At 42.2% G+C, this 24,243-nt stretch overlaps 1 protein-coding gene across 3 annotated transcripts in view; it reads left to right on the top strand.

Moving 5' to 3' along the window:
• The window catches only part of Nsmaf (neutral sphingomyelinase activation associated factor), a 58,615-nt gene that overhangs the window by 20,124 nt on the left and 14,248 nt on the right, over positions 1–24,243 (top strand). For all 3 annotated transcript variants that reach the window (XM_076563939.1, XM_042270659.2, XM_076563940.1), the window contains exons 7-22: positions 622–693; positions 1,091–1,138; positions 1,225–1,277; positions 9,398–9,527; positions 11,594–11,665; positions 13,296–13,404; positions 15,163–15,339; positions 17,284–17,363; positions 17,777–17,867; positions 17,953–18,016; positions 19,545–19,596; positions 19,684–19,804; positions 20,218–20,349; positions 20,954–20,996; positions 21,818–21,981; positions 23,430–23,538. In XM_076563939.1, coding sequence (XP_076420054.1) covers positions 622–693; positions 1,091–1,138; positions 1,225–1,277; positions 9,398–9,527; positions 11,594–11,665; positions 13,296–13,404; positions 15,163–15,339; positions 17,284–17,363; positions 17,777–17,867; positions 17,953–18,016; positions 19,545–19,596; positions 19,684–19,804; positions 20,218–20,349; positions 20,954–20,996; positions 21,818–21,981; positions 23,430–23,538 — 1,517 coding nt within the window. The remainder of the gene's footprint in view (positions 1–621; positions 694–1,090; positions 1,139–1,224; positions 1,278–9,397; positions 9,528–11,593; positions 11,666–13,295; positions 13,405–15,162; positions 15,340–17,283; positions 17,364–17,776; positions 17,868–17,952; positions 18,017–19,544; positions 19,597–19,683; positions 19,805–20,217; positions 20,350–20,953; positions 20,997–21,817; positions 21,982–23,429; positions 23,539–24,243) is intronic.

Below are 24,243 nucleotides of genomic sequence, written 5' to 3' on the forward strand. Positions count from 1 at the left end.
AATACAGTGACAGTGAGAGAGTTCTGGCCCACTCACGAACGAGAAGAGCATGTGGAGAGAACACCAGCCAGGAGTCAGCATTGGAGGCCAGATGGACCCATGGATATAGCACAGAACATTCTCGCCACAGTGACACATATCACATGTTAGGTCACAAAGCAAGCCATAGCCAAGGTGAGATTGAAATCACTGCCCCACCACAGTGAGGTGAAATCAATTGGAAAGCCAGGATAGTGCATTTCCACAGCATATTGTCAAGCCAGCAGTGGGTAAAAGAACTGAAAAGAGAAACTTGGAAACATTGCATGACAAATGAAAACCAAAAGAGAATGTCCGTTTATGGGAGCAAAGCAGCATTAAGAGAAATGTAAACTAGATGTCTACATTACAAAAGGAAAGACTCAACATAAAACTAACTCCACCCCTCAGAATGAGAGCAGGAAGTACAGACCAAGTGCAGGGGCATGGAAGACACTGAGTGACGAGACAGCTGTGGGTCTTGTGCTTGCTCCCTGCAGGCTCTCAGTTTGGGGATGAGAGCAGAAACATGCAGAGTTGGCAGCTGCTGGGCAGGTGCTCTTAAAGTAGCAGGCTGACACGCTCTGCTTCTGTCCTCATCAGGGGAAAATGGAGTATGTCTTTGACCTGGAAGTTTCTGGGAAGGTGGAAGATGTTGTGGAGACGTTGCTACAGGTAAGCCGGCTGGCCCTTCAGTCTGGCACCACAGAACACAGAGCAGAGTGAGCCGGAAGCCTCAGTTTGTTTTCACTTTTGTTTTGAGGCAGGGCTCATGTAGCTCAGGCTGGCCTCCCTCCTGCCTCTCTGTCCCTGGAACTGGGATTAAAGGCATGCACCACGTCTGCTCAGAAGCCATCTTTTCAATCTCCATTTCATCTTGTCCAGATAGCTGTCACTTTTCCAAATGTGCGATTTACTTGAATTTGGAAACTTAAGTAGGAAAAGCCACAGACATCAGGAGTTATCTCTGCTGTTACTAAGTGAAAGAGTAATCAGTGTTTTCCATTGCCTCTAAAGAAATACTTGCTGTCGTCTGCAAGGAAGCTAATTGTGTGTATTTGTCACATTGTAGTTGCACAGGGCATCCTGTCTTGATAAACTTGGTGACCAAACGGCCATGGTGAGTGTTCTGACTAACTGCTGTTTGCCTAGAAGTTAACGTCTGTTGAGTCGCTTACACTCACTTTTAAATGGTTCTTCTTGTAGATAACAGCTATCTTACAGTCACGTTTGGCTAGAACATCATTTGACAAAAACAGGTAAGATTTCAACATTTTTTTTTTCTGACAAGAATGCACTGATGTGGGCTGGGAAGTGGGGAGCACTGGCCTAACACTTTGGTTCAGGCCCCAGCACGGCTTTCATCATCTTATTCCTGCTCATCTTAGGGAATGGTCCAGGCTAGGGATGATAACTCTCAGAGTTTCCTCTGCTCTCCTCCTTCCTGGCATCTGCCACTTAGAAGCCTGTGCATCCCACCACTGCCGTCTCACCAGCCTGTCCAGTCTTACCCACGGGGCTTGCCACAGCAACCCTTAGTCCATCTTCTCAGTGTTGGTCTCCCTGCTCAGTTCCTCTTCACCCCCCAACCTAATGACCCACTAAATTGTGGCCTGTGTAAAGAACACATCTATCACTCGACTGTTGGAAGTTACAGTGACCTGCTGCCATGGCCTCAGCCGCTTCTGTGGTGGTGCCTGTTCACTGCCCCTTGCTCCAGGTAGCTGTCGGCTCTCATGAGTTCTGAGCTCTGGCTGCTCGCAAAGGAAGCAAGGCACTGCTGGTCACCCACTCTCTGCCCTCTAAGCCTTGGTCATCTTCTCTCATTCCCTCATTCTCTCTCATCTCCTTCTCTATTTTTGCCCCTTGTTTTCTCATGTATGGAATGTGTATCTGCCTGTCTTTTACTGCTGACTAACTGGGCTTTCTGCTTTAGCTTAGCTATCCATTCTTAAAGAAAGTAATTGCATTAAGACTTTCCTATCATTCCCCACAGGGCCCAAGAGAGTATACTTATTGTTCTAATGGTTTTCCCATTGATTTTCTTGGCTTTATTAAGTATGCAATACAGTTTCTGAAAATAATGATGCTATTTATTTTTATCCTAGTTTCTTATTTATTTCTTGCCTTAGATGTGGGCTATTTGCCTATGTTTTCATTTCATATTTTTCTGTATTACTTTATCTTCACAGTGACTATTGATACCTGGTAGTCCACAACCATTTATAGTGCCAGGAGATCTGGCCTCCTAGGGTACCAGGCACACACATGCACAAACATACATGTGGGCAAAACTTATACAAAATAAATTGAAATAAATAAATCTTAGGAAAATTAAAGAGTGGTTCACTTGAAAGTTTTAATTTATTCATCCAGAACCTGAACTGTTGTGCTGAAGGATTTAGGGAGGAGTCTTTGCAGTGTGAAATGGGATATTCCAGTCATCTACACTGCTTCTAAAACAGTGAAAGCAAACTTGAGAATGTGAGCTTTCATCATATTTTTTAAGATATGTCTCTTATTGAAGATATATGTTTTCTCTACTTTTTATGTTGAAAGGGTTCAAATTCTGTCAAGGTGAAAGAATAGTATAAAGAACCCAGATATCCTATGACTTACTAGGTGTGTGCTTGTTCATGTCTTTCCAGTTTGCTTTAGACATTGCCATGCTTATTGATACTCATGTGCTCTGGTGTGTGTGTGTGTTTTATTCAGTCTTTCTTCCTGTCATTGCCCCTCAGTAGTGCAGCAAGGCAGCCTCTGTGTAACACTTGGAGGGCATTAGCTATTCTAAGTCATCTGGTTATGCCAGTTTAACATAGGAGGTGGCTGTAGCTTATGCAAATACTATGTCCTTGTAGATAAGGAATTTAGATGACTGCAGAGTTGGGTGCGTGTGTGTGTGTGCGCGCGCGCGCGCGTATGTGCGGTGAAATCTCTATGTAGTATATATGTACGTGTTTGCATGCTGAGTATAATTTTTTGAATTGTTTGACACTAGGTTGTAGGACATCATGGCAGTGTCCCATCAGTATTTAGGCATATATGTTTTAAAGAGTCTTTGTTGCAGTCCTTGGTATCATTATCATGTCCAATTAGCCATACTATCTTCTAACACAGCTCCACATTCATATTCACCAAAAGTTTTTTAAAAAATGCTTTATTTTAGAATGTTTAGATTTTTAAATGGAAGGATTCTATAGAACTCCCTTCGTTCATCACTGAGCTCTCCCCAGTATTAGGATGGGTGTGTAGATGTTGCCACCTTTCCTTGGGCACATTTCTGGGTATTTGCTTGATGCCACTGAATTCTTCTTTTCCAGATATTTGTTACTGGTGCAGAATATAATAAATTATTTTTTAATACTGGCTTTGTACCCTGCCATTTCTTTCTTTCTTTCTTTTTTTTTTTTTTTTTTTTTGAGACAGGGTTTCTGTGTATAGCTTTTAGAACCTTTCCTGCAACTCACTCTGTAGCCCAGGCTGGCCTCAAACTCACAGAGATCTTCCTGCCTCTGCCTCCAGAGTGCTGGGACTAAAGGTGTGCACCACCACGTCCGGCATACCCTGCTATTTCTAAATTCATCCATGAGTGAGTCCTAGATGGGTTTTTAGCAGGATCTATATTGTTTTCATGTTTGCAGTCATTTCTGGACAAGGGCAATTTCACAGAAATTTCTGTTTATTTTCTACTTGCTGTCTCATTGTACGGTTTTGTTAGTGAATACCTTGGGTGCAGAAGCCCTGCCTATTCTTGATGTTGAGGGAGGATAGTTTAGTGTTTATCATTAAGGAATGATGGTGGCTGTAGGTTTTTCATAGGTACTCATTGTCACAGTAAGGAAACTAGTTTTTATTTGGTTTGCTGAATGTGTTTTCAGTAAAAGGTACAGAAATTTGTCAAGTATTTTTTCTGTACTTATGGACATAATAATTTCTTATTTATTAATATTATAAATTATATTGATTTTTTAATGTTAAATGAACTTTATATTCATGTAAAAATATTATTTAACATGGTGTGTGACCCTCTCTATTGCTTTGTGGATGTTTTATCAGACGTTTTTGCATCTGTGTACATGCAGGGCATTGCTCTGTCATTCTCTAGTAGCTGTTTTGTTACAAACTTCTGCTGACCTCATAGAATGCATTCGGGTGTGTTTTGTGATCCTGTGTTTACAGGAAGAAGAGGCTTGGTGATATTTTTTTCTTATTTTTTTCGGTATAATTTACAGATAAAGGTATATAAGTATGAAGTATTTTTAGGGATGGTACTTAGTGTAGTTTGTTATTATTAATTAGTACCACCATCCTTATTACTCTTTTTTTAGTATATATGCTGCCGAAGCAAGCACGATCCTTATTACTCTTATTTTGAGAGAGGATCTTGCTCTGTGGCTAAAACTGGCCTTGAGCTTGCAATCCTTTTGCTCCAGTGTCCTCAACACTGTGAAAGAAGTGAGGCCACCACACCCAGTTTATCTCATTTCTTTATGTTTGTTTTTGTCATGTATATGGATGTTTTGCCTACATGTATGAGTGTGTACTGTGTGGATTTCTGGTACCCGTGGAGCCCAGGAGAGGGTTTTGGTTTCCCTAAAACTGGCATTACAGATGGTTGTGAGCCACTGTGTGGGTAGTAGGAATCACACCTCAGTCCTCTGCAAGATCATCAAATGCTGTTAACCACTGAGCCATCTCTTCAGCCCTGGCCTTACTTATGTTTTAAATTAGATGCAGGACTATTTAATTTCCAAGAAGCTTTTTTCTATGTTGGTGTGGGAGTCTGTGAGAGATGAGTTCTGACCTGCACCCACCTTTTGAAGGGTTTTTAAGTGGAGGATAGAGGAATGAGAAAATATCAGATAGAAAGATAGACCTAGATGATGAGAAGAAAGACAGAGACACAGGATAGCTTCGGGAGGGCCTGGGTCAATACCCAACAGCCCAGAACTTTATTCAAAAGGGCTTTTTATAATATGCCAAGGGGAGAGGTAAAAGACCTCCCCCTTGCAAGATCAAAGCACACCATACAGCCAAGTATAGACCCTTCCAAACACCTGGTAAACATGCCTTTGGTCAAATCATCCAATTATGCAGCCCTGCTGGGTAAAGCAAGCTCAGATTCTTTGACTCTGAGTAAGGTCTCACTAGATATCTTTTGTGGGCCACCACAGTTCCCCCTTCTTAAATAATATGTGAAGGTTCAGAGCTTAACTCTATGTAACTTTGAATCAGCTTTCCACTAAGAGCTTGCAAATAGATGGAATAATCATAGCAATACTTCTGCTCCTTATGGCTGCTATACCTCCTAGTAAAGGAATAGAGGATGATCAAGATAGAATGGCCCTTTTAATGGGTCTAAGATGACTATAGCAATTTTATCTGCATCAAGCCCTTTTTTAAATCAATAAACTCCTGATACAACCACATCAAATAAATCAGTAAACTCCTGATGCAACTGCATCAAATCTAAAAACTATTTAGCATCACCATTAACATTAACATGTTAACACCATAATTCTAACATAAATATTACTATATGTAATTACAATTCTCACAAACTTACATCCAAAAGTAAACTCCCAATAGAACTACTTACACTTTACAAACTGTAGCAAACATCCAAAAGCAATCTCTTAAAGGAACTTTTACACTTTTTGCTAGCAAAACATAGGGTACATTAACACAAATTAACATTAATCCACTCAAGGGACAAGAAAATTTTTTAAAAAAAAATTAAAGAGACTGAGGAATATTAACTCCCCTTTTTCTTTTTAATTTTTTTAAATTGCATCTTAAGCCTGGGTAAAAAAAAATTCTCTATTCCTACACCAAACAGTTCCATTTTTACACAAAAGAGTTCTTGAGTCACCTCAATTAATAAAGCATATATGCATACACAAAACAATTCGTAAGTCACTCAGTTGATAATGTATATAGGTGAAATCAAAATTGTCCCATTTCTGCAGTCTGAAAAGTTCAAAAAACCAGTTCTGATACCAGTCTTAAAGTTCCAAATATGAAGAAACCAACAACTAAAATTTTTTTTGTAGTTTCCTTGAGTGCAACAATTCAGTTCAAACACGAGTCTCTGAAACTTTGCTTTCAGTTACAGCAGCATTTTATGACAGTTTTACCCTAGGAACTCTGCCTCAGGATGAAGGTAGCTGTCACAATAACTGAGCTGCAGAGCTCTTTGAAAAAGCTCTGCGCATACAGCAAACCGAAGCTGCATAATTTTAGCTGCTAGCATGAGTGGAACAGAGCCTTTACAATCCCAGTCCTGAGGCCCAAGGGCTCTCAACTACCTCCTGCTGCAGGGGCTGCAGGTGCCTCCTGGTGCCTCCTGGAGGCTACAAGCTATGGCTTCATCAGGTCCTATTACCTGCTCCACTGGTGGGCCTGGTGCTCCTCCGCACACCAGATTCCAGAAGCCTCTGTGTACTGCCCTGCTTGCACAGACGATCACCAACCCCAGGGCTGCTGCACAGCTCCAGCCACACCCTGCTGCTTGGAGCTTGGGCTGCTCCTGTCTTCCATCATCGCCACAGTGCAGCCTGGAGCATGGCTCTGCCTCACTCAGCAGTTCCTGTGCCTGCTGGAGCCTGGGACAGCAGCCTCGCCTCCACAGGCTTCTGCTGCTCACTGCTGCTCGATGTTTGACTTTCCCGTGGTGTCTCTGCTAGGGCCTGACTGCCCAGAGACTCCAGTTCCTAGTGACAGACCTACTCTGTCCACAGGAGTCCAAAGTCTCTGCTGCTGCTGCTTTCTGAAGCTGGCAGTCTCTGAAGCAGCTTCTGTTTCTCAGCCTTCAAAGTCTGAAGTAGCTGCTTGGTCTCAAATGATGCTTTCTGCATCCCAGGTCCTGCCACAGCGAAATCCATTCTACCCTAAGTTATTTTTTTATTAAACCTTCACCACATCCCTAAAGCCTGTATTTCTCAACCTTCACCAAAACTTCTTTACAACTTTAAACCTAACTTAGTAAATAGATAGAAACAGAGAGACATAGACGGGAACAGAGAGAGATACTTGCTGCAGCCTAACTTTAACTACTTGCTTTATATTTACTATTTTACTCTGGAAGAATAGAATTTCACCGCCTCCATTTCGTTAATTACCAGGCATGCCCCCTTAACCTGCTGTATTCCTGCTCTTTTATCCTCCATACCCAAATCCCTGTTCAAACGCCTTATATGGGAGTCTGCTGGAGTCCAGCTCTGACCTGATCCCACCTTTGGAAGGGTTCTTGGGTGGAGGAGAGAGGAATGAGAAAATATCAGATAGAAAGATAGACCTAGATGATGAGAAGAAAGACAGAGACACAGGATAGCTTCGGGAGGGCCTGGGTCAATACCCAAGAGCCTAGAACTTTATTCAAAAGGGCTTTTTATAATATGCCAAGGGGAGAGGCAAAAGACCTCCCCCTTTGCAAGATCAAAGCACACCATACAGCCAAGACCCTTCCAAACACCTGGTAAACATGCCTTTGGTCAAATCATCCAATTATGCAGCCCTGCTGGGTAAAGCAAGCTCAGATTCTCTGACCCTGAGTAAGGTCTCACTAGATAGCCTCTGTGGGCTCCCACATTTTGTTAAGTTGTATGTTTCAAAAATGTGTCCATTTTTTCTGACTTATCAGACATGTGTTTCTTAGTGTCCTTTAACATTTGTTAAAAAAAAAAAAGTTTATTGTTTTGTTGGGAGTGGGCTGCAGGTTCATGCATGTCCTGACACATGTGTGGAGGTCAGAGTCAGTTCTCTCCTCCTACCATGTGGGTTCCAGAAGTTTTAATGCTAGTAGACTGTGTAGTTATGTATATTCATGCCTGTTGTTGATGCTTTCGGTTGTCCATTTCCCCTTATCACTGTTGTGAAAGGATTACCAATTTTATTAATCTCAAGTAATGCCCTTTGACTTAGTTATTTTTTGGTCATCCATTTTATTTACAGCTGATGTCTGCTTTTATGATCTCTTTCCTCAGCTTCAGAGAGCAGAGGGGGTGTCCTCTGGTGCTGAGTGCAAAGCTGCAGTAGCACAGCTTTCTCTTGTTCCAGTAGCACTTCAACTCAGTCTCCCTAGGAAGTGCAGCTCAGGTTTCCTTGTTGTTCCTTTTGTAATTAACTTGGCCATTTTTTTTAATCTATAGGTAATTAGAAGTATGTTGCTTTTCACACAATTGAGGATTTTATAGTTATCTTACTGTTGCTGATTATTAATTAATATTAGGTGATCAGAAAATATGTTTTATGTTTCAGTCTTTTCGTGTTTGCTTGAATTTGTCTCATAGTCCAGTATATGGTCGTTCTTGGTGAATATTTCCTATTTCCTGTAGCTCTTGGATCCGATATCTGTAATGGCGCTCACATGATGGTTGTTTCCAGTGTATATATACCATAGTGACTGCTCTGTTGACTCACTATTGCTGGAGAGAGATATTAAAGCTGACAGTAATGGTTATTCAGTTACTTCTCTTTCTCTGAAGCTGTCCTGACCTACAGACTTTATTATCACATTTATGATTGGTTCTGAGAACTCATGAGGACTATTCAGCTTACAGTTGATTTTGATCATTAGTCAAGAGCCTCAAGGGTCTCTTCTGGTTTTCACATTTTCACTTAGAGAAAAGTTTGTCCCAGTGTCATGTCCTGTATTTCTTTCTGTTTTTACTTGTCTTTGGTGCCAGGATTGAACCAGGGCTCCTGCATGATAAGCATATGTTCTAGTGTTGAGCTGCACTCCTGGGTCTATGAGATTTACTTTTAATAATTTAATAATTGCCCTGTAATATTGATAATTTAGTTGTTTCCACTGTTCTTTAAATTAACAAATCAAAAATGGAGGTTATTTTTAGTTAGACATTTTAAGAGTCTAAATGGCATCTTTGAGTGGTTTTATGTTATGTATCAAACTGACCTTCAAGTAATTGTAATTATGTGTCAAAACCTGATAAAGTAAATGTGCTAAGGATAGGGTCTTGCTCTGTAGCCCAGGCTACTCTGAAACTCAGGATATTCTGCCTCAACATCCCTAGAGCTGAGATAACAGGTGTGAACCTGTGCTCTACAAGGAGATCTTTCTTAACTGTGTAACAGTAGGACATTACATGGTTGTAGGAATAGCTTCAGGACTGTTCATTTTGGGAGAGATTTTGTTTCTGTGAAATGTCTTCTCTTCTGTTAATAAAAAGTTGGGCTTCCGTTATGCCATCTAAAAGAATATCAACCTTATTTAAGCAGCCAATTTATATTACCACCTTTTTCATATTAAGTGCAGTGTTTAGACAGATAGCAGGCAAATTTACATTGTGATTAAGCCTAGAGAGTAGATCGATTTATGACTTTTCTGACTCTTGTTGCAAAACATTCTTTCCAGGTTCCAAAATGTTTCTGAAAAGCTGCATATGGAGTGCAAAGCAGAGATGGTAACGCCTCTGGTGACGAATCCAGGACATGTGTGCATTACAGACACCAGCCTGTATTTCCAGCCTCTCAATGGACACCCAGTACGTGGTCCCGGGCACAGGGCTATGTGCAGTGCTTGCTTCTGTCTTTCAGCTTGATTTTCCAGGACCTGACATCAGAATTACTGCCTTGATTTACTTGAGTTACTTCCCCGCACTTCTTGGGGAAGTTCAAAGTCATTTGGCAGCCCCCTGCAGAAGTGTGGCTTCCTAGTGCCCTGAGTAGTTGGTACACACTCACTGAATGCAGTCCCCTCTGACCTGCATCCAGACATTCTGAAGGACCTTGTTCCTAGTAGTGTGTAGAGAAACTCCACCCTCCTGGTTATAGTCACATCAAGGGAGACTTATCCTTCTTTTAGAAAGCACAGGGAAAGACACCAAGAAAGTGCTGTAATGAATGAGAAATTGGTCTCCCATGTGCACTTTGCCTGACACTGTCTTCCTTGAGTGGTGGTGTGAGCTTCTCACAGCCAGTGTGGGGTTGTGTAGAGATGCTACATCTGGGCCTATGGGACGCCTTCCATAGTCTAGGACTCTTCCTATAGTGTAGGAAACCATCTTCTTGTTAAAAATAATATTAGACTTAGAACTATGCTGGGAAGTAAACAGCAACTCATCTCTACACGAACATGTGAAGATTTATTGTTCGTACAGAAATGGTCCTTTTTGGGGTGAGTCGTGAGAGGACCGGAAGTTCTGTCCCTCTGGCCACACTATGGGCCATTGACAGGCACTTTAACTGACAGGAAGTGTTTTCTGTGGAAGAAGAGTATGCCCTGGACATTCTTCAGGCTGGTCATTGGCACTAAACTGAAGTCAGACATGGTGTTGTAGCAATTCTGTCCACTAGGTGGCGGCAGATACTGCTCAAATCCAGCAACATGGCACATGGCTGGCTGGCATGGTGTTCTCTGATAATGTCTATTATTACTATTTTTGGTCAAAAACTTGTAGAAAAAATGTCTGGCAGAACAGCTTCCAGGGACACAGTGAGCATGTATTTCTTCCCAAAGCCCTGGCCAGGCTTCTTGGATCGTGTTGGGGTCTTTAAGGCCGTTCTCAGTGCTGCAGAGCCTGGCTTTCCTGACACCTGCGAGCAGCCGTGTAGAAGCTTGCCTTCTAGCTGAGCACACAGTATTTTCTAATTTTGATTCTCCTTACTATTCTTTTCCAGTTCCAGAGAATCAAAAACATTTTTTCCTCTAACAGTCTCGCCTTATATTTAATTTATGAGGTTTAAAGGTCTTACCTTATATTGTAATTTATGAAGTTTAAAACTCTGTAATAAAGGAAATTAAAAACATAGTTCTTGAATAAATGGATGTTAGGACAAAGCAAATTCTAGACCAATACTCAGGGCTGGAGGGATGGTTTAGCAGTTAGGAGCATATGCTGCCCAGTCATCAGGACTAGAGCTAGACTCCTGTGTCCTACAGAGCCCATGGTGTCCCACACATGCCTGTGTATCTGTACCCTCAGCTGTGAGCCAGGTGGAGGTAGGTCCAGGGAGAGAACCTGCCCCAAAGAATAGACTTCTCTTGGCCTTCACACATGATTACACAGGTACATATAGACCCTCACACACCGGTGCATGCACACACACGCACATGCAAGCACACACACACACACACACACAGGCACAAGTAGCCCCTCACACATAGGTGCATACATATATACACCCACACACAGGTACATGTAACCCCTCAGTGCATGTATACACTCAAAGATTGCGCGCGCGCGCGCGCACACACACACACACACACACAAACAGGCAAATAAATAAATAATAAATATATGTTTTGAAAGAGCAAACTTCTTGAGTAGTTACTTATACTCATTCCTGAGTGCTGCACACCACACAGCAATCCTTGCAGTAACCTGAAACATGAGGACACCACTACCTGAGTTCACTGAGGAAGCTTAGGTGTGTCAGAGTAAACTGAAACCGGGTACCATTTGTTCCAAGGTCTCCTGGGTGTTCAACTGCAGCACACTGGGAAGCCAAGAGTTTGTGGCTCTTTCCTTCCCTGCTGTCAGATACAAAAGAACAACTTGTAATTGTGTTAGAATGGTGACCCTTGACACTGCCTTTGTGCTTTTTAAAGAAACCTGTGGTCCAGATAACACTCCAAGACGTCCGGCGCATTTACAAAAGGAGGCACGGCCTCATGCCTCTGGTAAGTTCAGTTCACAGGTGCAGGACAGTCCCTGTGGGGGACTGCAGACCTGCAGAGGGGCGGCTGGTTGACAGACGGGCCTCCGTAGCTGAAAGAAAGCCCAACAGTGCTGTATGTGAGCATGTGGAAGCTGGACCTCGATAGAAGAATAACTCTTCTCTGGAAATCAGAGGTTCTGTTGCAGAAATATTTTTTGTTCAAAGAGCAAAAAGGCTAGAGAGTCCTTGACTTTCTCCCTCCTGAATTTCCAGAGCTCCTGGGCTAAGGCTGGAACAGTGCTTGTGGAACGTTCCCGTGTTCCTCCCACCACACAGGCACTGCAGCCAGGTCTCAGAGTAATACTGAAATCCTTAAAATTCTTTAGTATGGAAGAGGCGTACACTAATGCAGCCACAGAGGTTAATTAAGCCTCTGAGCTCAGGGAGAGGGAAATAGAGAGGATAACCATTAAAGCCCATGGTTGGTTCTTGCCACCACCTCCTCGCTATGTAAACAACACCCTTACCATTATCTCATATGTGCACCTTAGAAATTAGATGGTTCCATGATGTTTTGGATTGACACCAATAAAAATTCATTTTCTTTTGCAGATTATAGCCCCTTTTTGTACTTTTAATTTGTGAAATTCAAGCACTTTGCTACCTATTTTATGTCCATTTCTAATGATAGTAGAAAATTACAAAAAACAGATACTATTAAAAATCTTGTGCTCTGCCGGGCGGTGGTGGCGCACGCCTTTAATCCCAGCACTCGGGAGGCAGAGGCAGGCGGATCTCTGAGTTCGAGTCCAGCCTGGACTACCAAGTGAGTCCCAGGAAAGGCGCAAAGCTACACAGAGAAACCCTGTCTTGAAAAAACAAAAAACAAAACAAAACAAAACAAAAAAATCTTGTGCTCTCAGTATAGAAGAGCAGTCAGTAAAAGTGAAGAAATTAGCATTGGTTAGACTCACGCATTTCTATCACAGCCCTGTACATTATAGATAAAGCAGTTTTGAGCCCAAGAATTAACTTCCTAACTTCACTAGTTAGTGAATGCCAATAGCCTGGACTTGAACCCAGGACCCATCTGGGCTCTCCTTGTTGTCTTCCCCCATCTTACTTTGCCAGCACAATGCCCATGAAGCTTACAGTTTTTTTTTCTCTTGAGACTTGGCTTTACTACAGCCCAGGTGGCCCAGAGCTCATGATTTCCTGCCTCAGCCTCCTGAGTGCTAAGAAAATAGGCATTCAGCTCATAGTTTCCTTTAAAATAACCATAATTTAGTGGGCTATTTAATTATTAATTTGTTGTGTTTCATAGTTATTTAATTTGTACAAGAAAGCTAAACATTTATGTGCTAGAAAGAAATGTGAGTTCATTGGAAATCTAATTTTAAATTTCAGAATAAAAAGGTACGTCAATAACAATATTTGGTACTTAAGAGAGTAACATTGTTTGCCTGATGTACATTTCTTGTTCTCAAGATGTTTATAAGAAAAGATATGAATATAGGGATATAGAACTTGAATCAATTTATAAATGTCAGCAGGCTTAAGGCTCAAGCATAGAAATGCTTAGCTGACTTTGGAGATTGTGTGATTCCAGGATGAACATGGAGCTATTTGTTTTATTCTTTCTGAATCTTCAGGGTTTGGAAGTATTTTGCACAGAAGACGACCTGTGTTCCGACATATACCTAAAGTTCTATGAGCCTCAAGACAGAGATGATCTCTATTTCTACATTGCCACGTACCTAGGTTTGCTGGTCTCGCTTCACTGTCTGTTCATGGGAAGGTAGCTCAACTCCTTAGAAGTTGGGACAGCAAATAAGAGAAGAAACAGTGCTTTGACATAGTATTACTTGTTTTGTTCTGTGATATAATATCCTACAAACTAGGGAAATGTTGGTAATTTTCATGCACAACATTTTGGTAATAGTTCATTTGTGTGTTTTGAAAGCTCCTGATGAATACGTTAAATGCTTCTCTATTTTAATGCCCTCCAACTTGAGTGGGTTGCAGAGAGTCTACTCAAGTGTTTTTTCATGTCATGATTTAATTTCTGAAAATCAAAACTGCATTTTTTTAAGGTGGGAGAATATGTTTGTGATCACTAGTTGAGGTGGAAGGAGCAGGTGAATCCTCTGTGCTCAGCTCAGCACCCTAGGAATAGAATCTACTTTCCTTAGGAATGATTCCTCAATCCTCATGGAAAATGTGAAGTTCTCCCCCTTTATCAGAAAAATCTCCTACATTTTCATCAGTTGTGAACTCTGTTAAGCTATGTGACTAAATTAAATTCCTAATTTACATAATTGTCATATTACCAAAAAGGAATGATTTTTAAATGGAAGTTGAGGTTTTATTAATACATTCTAATTTGTTTCTCTCTAGTGTGCAGTGAGATCATTTCTAGATAAATGTGTGGTAAAGGATATCTTTCCTTGAAATGAAATTTCCCTTTAGGGAAAGATTTCATTCCAGCAGGAATACATTTTATCCCATAGTAGCTTATCGTTATTTTTCCCCTCACTGAGCCCATTACATTAACATAGTGAATAAGCAGAGATTGGTTATGAGTTTGTTTTTATTGTCTACGCCCAGGTTTGTTTTCTTTTTCTAACAATGACAACAGTAGAAAAGTCACTGTTTTAGGGGGATGCTGAAGCTGCAGTCAAAGCCACCCCCTCTGTCTGAGCTCATTTCTGAGTTTGCCCCAGCTTCTCCAGAGGGTTCCAAGAGTAAAAAAAAGTTTCACTCTCGAAGTCTTTCCTAGTAGCTAATTAATTTGGTAAGAAGTAAGTAAGAACACATACAATAACACACTACATACATAGTAACAGCACTTGAGTTAAGATGCTTGATACAGCCAGTAAAGAGTTTTTAGATTCAGAAATGCAGAGTCTCCTAAACAAGATGATAATCCGTTCATTTGTAGAACAGTTGAGTCATTCTGACTTTTCTAGAACAAGAGTTGTCACGGAGAGACCGTTTTTCCCAGGAGGACCTTCCTGGTTGTTCTGGTTTAATGGTCAGTGCCACAAAATTCCCCTTCTTCTTTGGAAATATTGTGTTTTTCAAGTTCACAAATAATATGTAACTACTGATCAGTTGGCAGCAGTCCACCTCTTCAGAATCTGAAAACAATTAATTAAGCCCTATATGGTTTTGTTCTGGCTTATAATAAAAGAGGGAAGTGTGTGCATGTGGCCATGGTCTCTAATACTCCATCAGAACAACGCAGCAGAGTTGATAGAACTCTGTGACTCATTGTGTGATTGCCCACTGAGGCCACGTGATACTTGTGTGTTCACTCCGTAGTCTTAAATAAGTTATGTAATATTTGGAAGTGGTTTGATAGTAGTTCGATATATTTAATAACTTCTTTTCCTGTATCTTTGTGAAAACAAATCAAGACACTTTGAAAACACTAAAGAAGCTAGTTCTGCCACACTAAGTAGCAGCTAGCCAGTCACCCTGGAAGCACAGTGAGCTCTCCGGCCCCTCTCCCCTCAGAACACCATGTCGCAGAACACACTGCAGAGAGCTACATGCTGCAGTGGCAGCGCGGGCACCTCTCCAACTACCAGTACCTGCTTCACCTCAACAACCTGGCCGACCGCAGCTGCAACGACCTCTCCCAGTACCCCGTGTTCCCGTGGATAATAAATGACTACTCCAGCACAGAGTTAGGTGAGCACTGTCATGCATGGGCCTGATGAGGATCTGCTTCCAAAGGGGCATATGCATTTTATTTTATATCATATCAGATTATAGGAACAAATTAGAACTTATTTCAGTTTTCTCACTAAAGATTGCCAATTTCCATTTCACAATACTGGACAGATGTTGTATAAATAGTGTTTTATATGTATTTACCACTTCTTTGAAGGTTATGCATAGGAAATGTGTGCATAATTTTAATTCAGTCTTCCCATTATTATGTGTAAGTGCCAAGTTCTGAAACATTTAAATTTCTTACTGAAAATTCTAAGATAGTTTCTTATTTTAGGTTTACATTGAAATTTTGAATACCAAAAAAAAAAAAAAAATCAACCATCCACTAATGGAAATGGAAGTCATCCATAGTCACAGTATGAGAGGAAACAGCACTGCTCAGACTTTTGTGTTGTTACTGGGACAGAATACCCAAGTAAACCAAATGATAGGTGGAATTGGGATAGATTGATGTTAGCCCATGGTTTCCAGGGGTTCAGTGCATCATGGCAAGGACAGTGAGCAGAGCCAGGAAGCATGGTAGCCAGGAAGTATGATAGCCAGGAAGTATGATAGCCAGGAAGCATGGTAGCCAGGAAGTATGATAGCCAGGAAGTATGATAGCCAGGAAGTATGATAGCCAGGAAGCTTGGCAGCCAGGAAGTATGATAGCCAGGAAGCTTGGCAGCCAGGAAGCTTGGCAGCCAGGAAGCTTGGCAGCCAGGAAGCTTGGTAGCCAGGAAGCAGAGCAGAGTAGAGCAAAGGGCTAGGACAAGATATAGCCTGGAAGACATGTCCTAGTGACCTTCCTCCTCCATTTTTCACTGCTTCCTAATACTGACATCATATTATGAACCAACTGAAGGATCAGTACATTCATTTGGTAAGAGCCCTCCTCATCTGATTGTCTCAGGAAATGCTGAGAAGATACACCCAGAAACTTCTTGCTAATTTAGACATTTCTCAGTCCACTCAAGTTGACACTCAAGACCATCACAACACTTTCATTTTTATGGCTCCAGTACTTCTTTCTTGTTCCCTTAAGTAATGTTTCTAAAATCTGATAATATTGTCATTTTATATCATAACATTTTTAAATTATATATTATGATCAAATACTTTTTTGACAGTTCAGGGAGTTGATCCTTTGTCATTGAAAGTTATAACAAATTGTCTAGGGATATAAGAATGTATTTCTTTAATAATTTTCAAATCCTTGGTTTTTAAGTTTTGTTAATGTAGCTGGGCCGTGGTGGCACACAGGAGGCAGAGGCAGGTGGATCTCTGTGAATTCAATCTCTGTGAAGCATGCTGGTCTACAGAGTGAGTTCTAGGACAGCCAAACTACCCAGAAAAACTGTCTTCAAAAAAAAAAATAATAATAATTTCTTTTGCTAATGTCACAAAAGAATATTTACTGTAGGTTAGATATAGAAAGTAAACCTTAGTGGAAGAATATGGGTTAAAAATTTGTTCCTTTGCTTTTTTACTAGAGAGTACTTTAAAATGGCATTTACTTGTTTGTATGTGTGGGGGTTTGGGTGTGTGGATGCACATATACCAAGGTGGACCCATGGAGGTCAGACAGCCTATGGGAGTCTCTTCTCTCCTTCCAGCGAGTGGGTCCCAGGGATTGAACTCAGGTTGTCAGCCTCCATGGCAGGTGTCTTTACCCACAGATCCATCTGGCCTGCTACAGCAAGTCTTTTTTTGAACAGTCTATATTTAGAATATCGTGCACTACAGATGTCACTTTTAAGTGGATGTGGGTTCTTTTCTTTTTTATACATATATAAATAACATAGGTGCTTACTACTTGTGTACTTACCTCGGTTTTTAAAACTGCTTTGTAGGAACAAGTGTGAACTTGGCTCATCCCAGGAGAGTAAAGGTGTAATGTCACTGTGTTCGTGTTTACAGACTTGTCAAATCCTGGAACCTTCCGAGACCTGAGTAAGCCCGTGGGAGCCCTCAATCAGGAACGGCTGGAGCGACTGCTGGTATGTACAGGACTCCTGGCTTCTTAGCAGCACACTAGTCGTGGCCTGTGCCTGCTCAGTAACTGGAGCTCAGTCCCCAGACTTAGGTGCTCAGTGTCAGGACGCCGTCAGCCCTTTCCTACCCTAACTGGGGGCTCAGCGTTTCTGTGTGTTTGTCGTTGTCTTTAATTGGGGAAGTAGAAGGGTGACCTGCTTGAATTATTTTCATGAAGATATTCTTTGATAAAGTGCAGAAGAGGTGCCTACAATTAGTCCCGTTTGTTGGGTGTCGGCACCTTCCGCACTGTAAGCCGGGAAAGGAGAACACACAGCAGGAAGAAGTGCTCCTAGTCTCAGACGCGCTTTCCCGCTGGCCCTCTGCTGCTCCGAGGGCTGACACCTTGAGTCAGTTACTGTTTGTTCTTATGTTGTAGACTCGGTACCAGGAAATGCCCGAGCCAAAGTTCATGTATGGCAGTCACTACTCTTCCCCAGGCTATGTGCTCTTTTACCTCGTTAGGATCGGTAAGGCTCTAGCATCATCCACAGTTTCACTTGGATTCCCAGATAATTCTACAGTCTGATTTAACCTTGTTTTTCCCCCATCTAGCACCAGAGTATATGCTATGTCTACAGAATGGAAGATTTGATAATGCAGATAGAATGTTCAACAGGTTTGATAAACCATCTCACCATTTTGAACACTTTCTGATTATATGTGTACAGTATGCTCATGTTAAAATACTAGAGATAAACAAAACCACAAAGAAATGTAAAGCCTAACCAGGCCTAAAGGCATATACTTTTAACCCCAACACTCAAGAGACAGAGGCAGGCAGATCTTTGTGAGTTCTAGGCCAGCCTGGTCTTTATAGAGTTCCAGGATAGCCAGGACTATATAGTGAGAATGTTTCTCAAACACAAGTCATTTTTTTTCAAGCTTTCATAGTTTGTGTATATATAGGGAAACATGTTTTTTATTATTTTTAATTTATTTTATGTGGATGAGTATGTGTCTGCCTATGTGTATGTGTACCATGTGCATGCCCTACCTACAGGAGCCAGGAGATGACCCAGAACTGGAGTCACAGAGAGGGCTATGATCCACCATGTGGGAGCTGGGAATCCATCCCAGGTCCACTAAGCCATCTCTCCAGCCCTAGAAACAGATTTTTGTTCTGTTTTGTTTCAAAACAGGGTTTCTCTCTGTAACCCATGCTGTTCTGGAACTGCATTCTGTAGACCAGGCTGGCCTCGAACTCTATGAGATCTGCCTGCCTCTGCTATCCAAGTGCTGGGATTAAACCCATATGTCACCACACCGGGCTTAGGCACAGTTTTTTAAATACAGATTTTTTTTCCCCTGTCCTGTGTAGCCTGAGCAGTTTTTTTCCATACTATGAAGAATATTTTGCAACAATGACTTTAAAAATTTATTGTGTCATGTTTTATAATATACCACAATTTACTTAAACTGTTATTCTCTATTGGGCAATTAGATTTGTCCAGCCAAATTTTATTCTTATTAATACTTCTACTATGGTGAAACCATTAAAATTGGCTTACATATTTGCATGATTAACATTTCCTTCCCAGAATACAAAAAGGAAGCAAAGTCCCCTTGTGTCCCACCACACATTTTTGGTCTGATCTTTTCTGGAGGCACAGAGCAGTTGCTCAAATGATGTGCACCTTCCATGGGGCAGTGTGCATGTGGTGGTGTGGGATGGTGTGGTGTGCACCTTCCATGGGGCAGTGTGCATGTGGTGGTGTGGGATGGTGTGATGTGCACCTTCCATGGGGCAGTGTGCATGTGGTGGTGTGGGATGGTGTGGTGTGCACCTTCCATGTTGCACTGTGCATGTGGTGATGTGGGATGGTGTGGTGTGCACCTTCCATGGGGCACTGTGCATGTGGTGGTGTGGGGTGGTGTGATGTGCACCTTCCATGGGGCACAGTGCATGTGGTGGTGTGGGCTTGCTTCACTCTCCTGTGATTTCTAGTGAAGTTCCACCAGCCCCCTGGGCCACACTTTTCTTTTTGGTCAAAGGGCCTCACATGCATGTTAAAAGCTGTGTTGGTGAGAAAGCTGGGGTGCCAGAGTCTAGAACAGTAGGTGTTAGTGGGAGGATGCGGAGGAAAGCCGCTGCTGCTGACGTAGCTCAGGTTGATCATGAGCACATCACTCTTTTTCATATCTAGTATTGCAGAAACCTGGAAAAACTGTTTGGATGGTGCAACCGATTTTAAAGAGGTAAGCAGTTCAGGAAGCTGGCACTCCATGGGGCGTTGGTTTCTAAATGCTTTAAAAACATGTTGCCACCCCTCCCCCAACTTGCAGTTGATTCCAGAATTTTATGATGAAGATGTCAGCTTTTTAGTCAATAGTCTGAAGTTGGATCTTGGAAAGAGACAAGGAGGGCAGATGGTTGACGATGTGGAGCTTCCAGCATGGGCCTCAAGTAAGTTCCTCCTGAGGCGTGACAGCACAGCATGTTGCATGCTTTCCCGAGTAGTGGAGTTGTGATGCCATTCATTGTACTGTATTCTTGTGGCTTTTAAGAATACCTACTTAATTGAACTGGAATCTGTCTTTCCCAATCAGAAGTATGCTGAGTCTACATTGTAAAGACATCAGTATATGTTTGACAGACCTAAATGTTATAAAAATGCTTCCTGCCACTTTCTCAAAAAAAAAAAAATATATAAGATAAAGAATAAAAACTCATTAGAAATATGTGTGTCTTTAAAGGAAAAAAAAAGACGCATGTATCTCTTTTCTCCTAAAAGTTTTAAGCACAAATGGATAGGTACAAGAAATGAAAGAAAATACAATAGAGATGGCATAAAATTCTGATGAAGTCTACCCTGATAGGTCCCCAAGACTTTCTCCAGAAGAACAAGGATGCCTTGGAAAGCACTTATGTGTCTGAGCACCTCCACGAGTGGATTGACCTGATATTTGGCTATAAGCAGAAAGGAAGTGAAGCCGTAGGGGCCCATAATGGTATGTAACATTGGCTGATGTTTCCTTTCACTTAGTGTGTGGTGAGAAAGCAGACAGGCAGACGAACAAGCTGGAGACCCAGTACTCTGGCTGAAGACCGGAGACATGAGCTCAGGGTCAGTCTGGGGTACATGACTACAAACAAACACAAACCTCTGTAACAGAGCAGTAACTCCAGTGCCTGCGAAGGCCCAAAGCTTGCTTTTAATTAAGCATGAAGAAGATGGCAGCTGTCCATCTCTTCAGCCTCAGTGCTTATCTGCCTCAAGTTTCTCTGATTCTCTCTGTCAGTAGCAAGGAACTTGAGCTGAAATCCAGAAGTGACTCACGTGAAGTGCAGCCACACCAGTGCTGTGACTAATACTTCCCTAAAGGAGAAAGAAATAACCAAGGAAAACACCCAGATAACAGCACATCACATCTGCCAGTTACATTTTTGTTCACCAAAAGATAATAATACAAGATAATATTTACTGTTTGAATATTAATGTTTCACAAACTAAAATGAATTTCTTTGAATACAGCTTTGAATTGTGCAGAATCTGGACAGGATATTTATAACTAAATGTACGTTTTTTCATTAGTGTTTATATCTCTCCTTCAGTATTTCATCCCCTGACCTATGAAGGTGGTGTAGACTTGAACAGGTATGTATATGTCTACAAGGTGTTTCTGCTTCATTATAAAACACTTCTGGCCGGGCGGTGGTGGCGCACGCCTTTAATCCCAGCACTCGGGAGGCAGAACCAGGCGGATCTCTGTGAGTTCGAGGCCAGCCTGGTCTCCATAAGCGAGTTCCAGGAAAGGCGCAAAGCTACACAGAGAAACCCTGTCTCGAAAAACCAAAAAAAAAAAAAAAAAAAAAAAAAAAAAAACACTTCTGTCTGAATTATTAATACACTTATTTGAGAAGTTAATATATAGAAAATTTGAAATGATTTATATCTTGCTTTCAACATTGTTAGTTGCTAAGACACAGAAAATGGGGCCCAGAGAGACAGCTCAGCAGTTAAGGGCTCTAGCTGCTCTTCCAAAGGACTGGAGTTCGATTCCTAGCACCCATGTGGGATAGATAGCTCAGAGCTGCCTGGAACTCCTGTGCTGAGGAATCTAACGCCTGCTTCTGGCCTCCTTGGCCACCCATACAGATGTGGCATTCACCACCACCACCTGGCAGTATTAACCCCAGCACTCAAGAGGCAGAAGTGGTGGATCTCTGAGTTTGAGGTTAGCCTGATACAGAGTGAGTTCCAGGGCAGCCTGGCTACACAGAGAAACCCTGTCTCAAAACAAAGCAGACGGAACAAAGAAAAACATATTATGTAAAGGTGTACAAAGAGGTTTAGTCCTCACCCATGTTGGCTGTTTATCTGCGGTTCTGTCTCCCTGTTGACCTGCACTGTTTGAAGTTCATGCTTCAGGACTTGAAGCTGGTGGTTTACTGCGTCTTTTCTCTTTCTTCCTAAAGCATTGAGGATCCCGACGAGAAAGTAGCCATGCTGACCCAAATTTTGGAATTTGGGCAGACACCAAAACAGTTGTTTGTGACACCACATCCTCGAAGGATCACCCCCAAGTTTAAAAGTGTGTCCCAGGCCTCCAGCTATAATGCTTCTATGACAGATTCCCCAGGTAAGTCCTGTGACCAGTAGTGTAAGATAGGGGCCTTTGTTTGTCTTTCTGAAGATTCTGAAGCACAGATGAAACACGAACTGCTGAGTTGCTCACAGATGTTTGCATCTGCAGAAGGCTCTGAGCTACTTCAGTGGCAGGGCTAGTATGTGCAGGGCTCAGTCCCAAGCACCACAAAACACTTATTTCTCCTACCCCTGTCTTTGTTGAAGGTTGTTTGTAACTATCAACTTTGAGGAAAGGTCGTTTCCTGTGGCTGTGATTGTCCTGGCTCCTTCCGATGCTGTGCTTTGGAAGTTTCCACGCAGTGCTTTGCGGCACTGTCAGACATGTTCCCAGTCACCTACTCCACATTTTTCTAGAAAAGACTTGGCCTTGACTCTACCAAACCCCCATACAGAGCTTGAATTCAGTTCAGACTGCTTCACTTCTTAACTTTGTTCTTTTTTGTTTAATTTTCTTATTAACATGTGGCAAGTGTGTGTAGAGTATCTTCCATCCAGGCCATGCTGGCTACTATGATGAACTTTAAGATCACACACCTTCATCAATGTGACCATGTTTCGTATGTCATAGAGCTTCACATGAGGAGCCATGTGACAACACAGCATCTCATCAACATAATGTCTCCTTTTCTGAAGTTTTGTCTTATGGCACCCAGGCATGCTGAGCCTCTCAGGGAGGCTGCAAGAGTAGCAAAGCCCGCTTTCCAGCATTTTCCTGTGAGGGCTTGACCTAGGGGCAGCTTAAAATACTACTTGAAGTCATGCAGGGTTAAGTCGGAAATGCTGTCTTCATCCCTTAGTCACCAGCCATAACCACCATCCTGACCATTTTAACCAGGGTAATCAGTCCAGATTTTCTTCATGAAGAAGTGAGAGTGTCGCTTCTGCCCAGAAACCCTTTGTGGGACCAGAAGCCTTATTTTATTTCTTGTTTTCTTTATCCTTCTCAAAATCACCATAAAGCTTCAGTTTTCCTAGGTAGCTGTGAGGTTTTACAGAGGAAAAGGTTGAGAAGGAAATGGCCACTCAGACTTCTATTTCCCATGATGCCTATGCGACTGGTCAGATCCGAACTTTGCAAACACTAGGAAGCCTGGAGCTTTCAGCGAAACTTTCTTTTTTTTTTTTTTTTTTTTTTTTTTTTGGTTTTTTGAGACAGGGTTTCTCTTGTGTAGCTTTGCGCCTTTCCTGGAAACTCACTTGGTAGCCCAGGCTGGCCTCGAACTCACAGAGATCCGCCTTGCTCTGCCTCCCGAATGCTGGGCGAAACTTTCTATGTCTAATTTGTTCTTGGCTAACATTGGGCCGTATGACAAAGACCTTTAAAGCATATTTTGGTGGGCGACTTGTTTCTTAGTTCCTTAATTTGAATAGAAAATAGGGTGAGTCTGGTGCAGCTGCCTTTCTGTGATTCCTAACTCACTCAGCACCAGTTTCCTGTAGTTTCTCCAGGGGAGGAGTCATTTGAAGACCTGACCGAGGAAAGCAGGAGCCTGGCCTGGAACAACATCACCAAGTTGCAGCTGCATGAGCAGTACAAACTCCACAAAGAGTAAGCGTGCCTCGTGCCTCGTCTGTAAAAGCTGGGGTCTCGGTGTGGGGGTGAACTGCAGAAGCCAAGTGAAAGGATGATAAATGGCACTGGTGGCGGCACTGGTTACCCTGTGGAAAGGTCACAGTCACGACAGAACCCAGTGTTAATTTTCAGAGCTTTATTAGGAGGGAAAAAGGAGTGAAGGAGGGGAAAGAGGAGAGCCAGGCCTGGAGAGAGAGAAAAGATGAGGGGGGGGGGAGCAGATCAGAGCGGAGAGAAAGCAAAGAGAGCATGGGGTTTGCATCTGGCTTTTAAGGCGCAGATTATGTGACTACGACAGGATGTAGTCGCCAGCACCTACTGGTGACGTAAGACGCAAGACCCCAAACTGCGCAGGTGCAGTAATGTAGCTGGAGTGAGGGCAGAATCCTAACACCAGGTCAGGCGGGAAGTGTCCATTCAGTGTTGCTGCCTTTGGTTCCCAGCCTGCAAAATGTCTACAGTGATTTCTGATATGAAGCTGTTGTGGCAAGGGGAAACTTGGCAGGAAATGGATAGTTTTGGACCCCATGCTCTTCCATATTGCCATTTCTGTCGTATGCTGTTCTAGAGCAGTGGTTCTCAACCTTCCTAATGCTGTGACTCTCTAATACGGTTCCTCATGTTATGGTGATCCCCAACCATAAAATTATTTTGTTGCTACTTCATAACTGTAATTTTGCT

Source organism: Peromyscus maniculatus, chromosome 2 (assembly GCF_049852395.1).
Source record: "Peromyscus maniculatus bairdii isolate BWxNUB_F1_BW_parent chromosome 2, HU_Pman_BW_mat_3.1, whole genome shotgun sequence".
NCBI classification, from domain to species: Eukaryota; Metazoa; Chordata; class Mammalia; order Rodentia; family Cricetidae; genus Peromyscus; species Peromyscus maniculatus.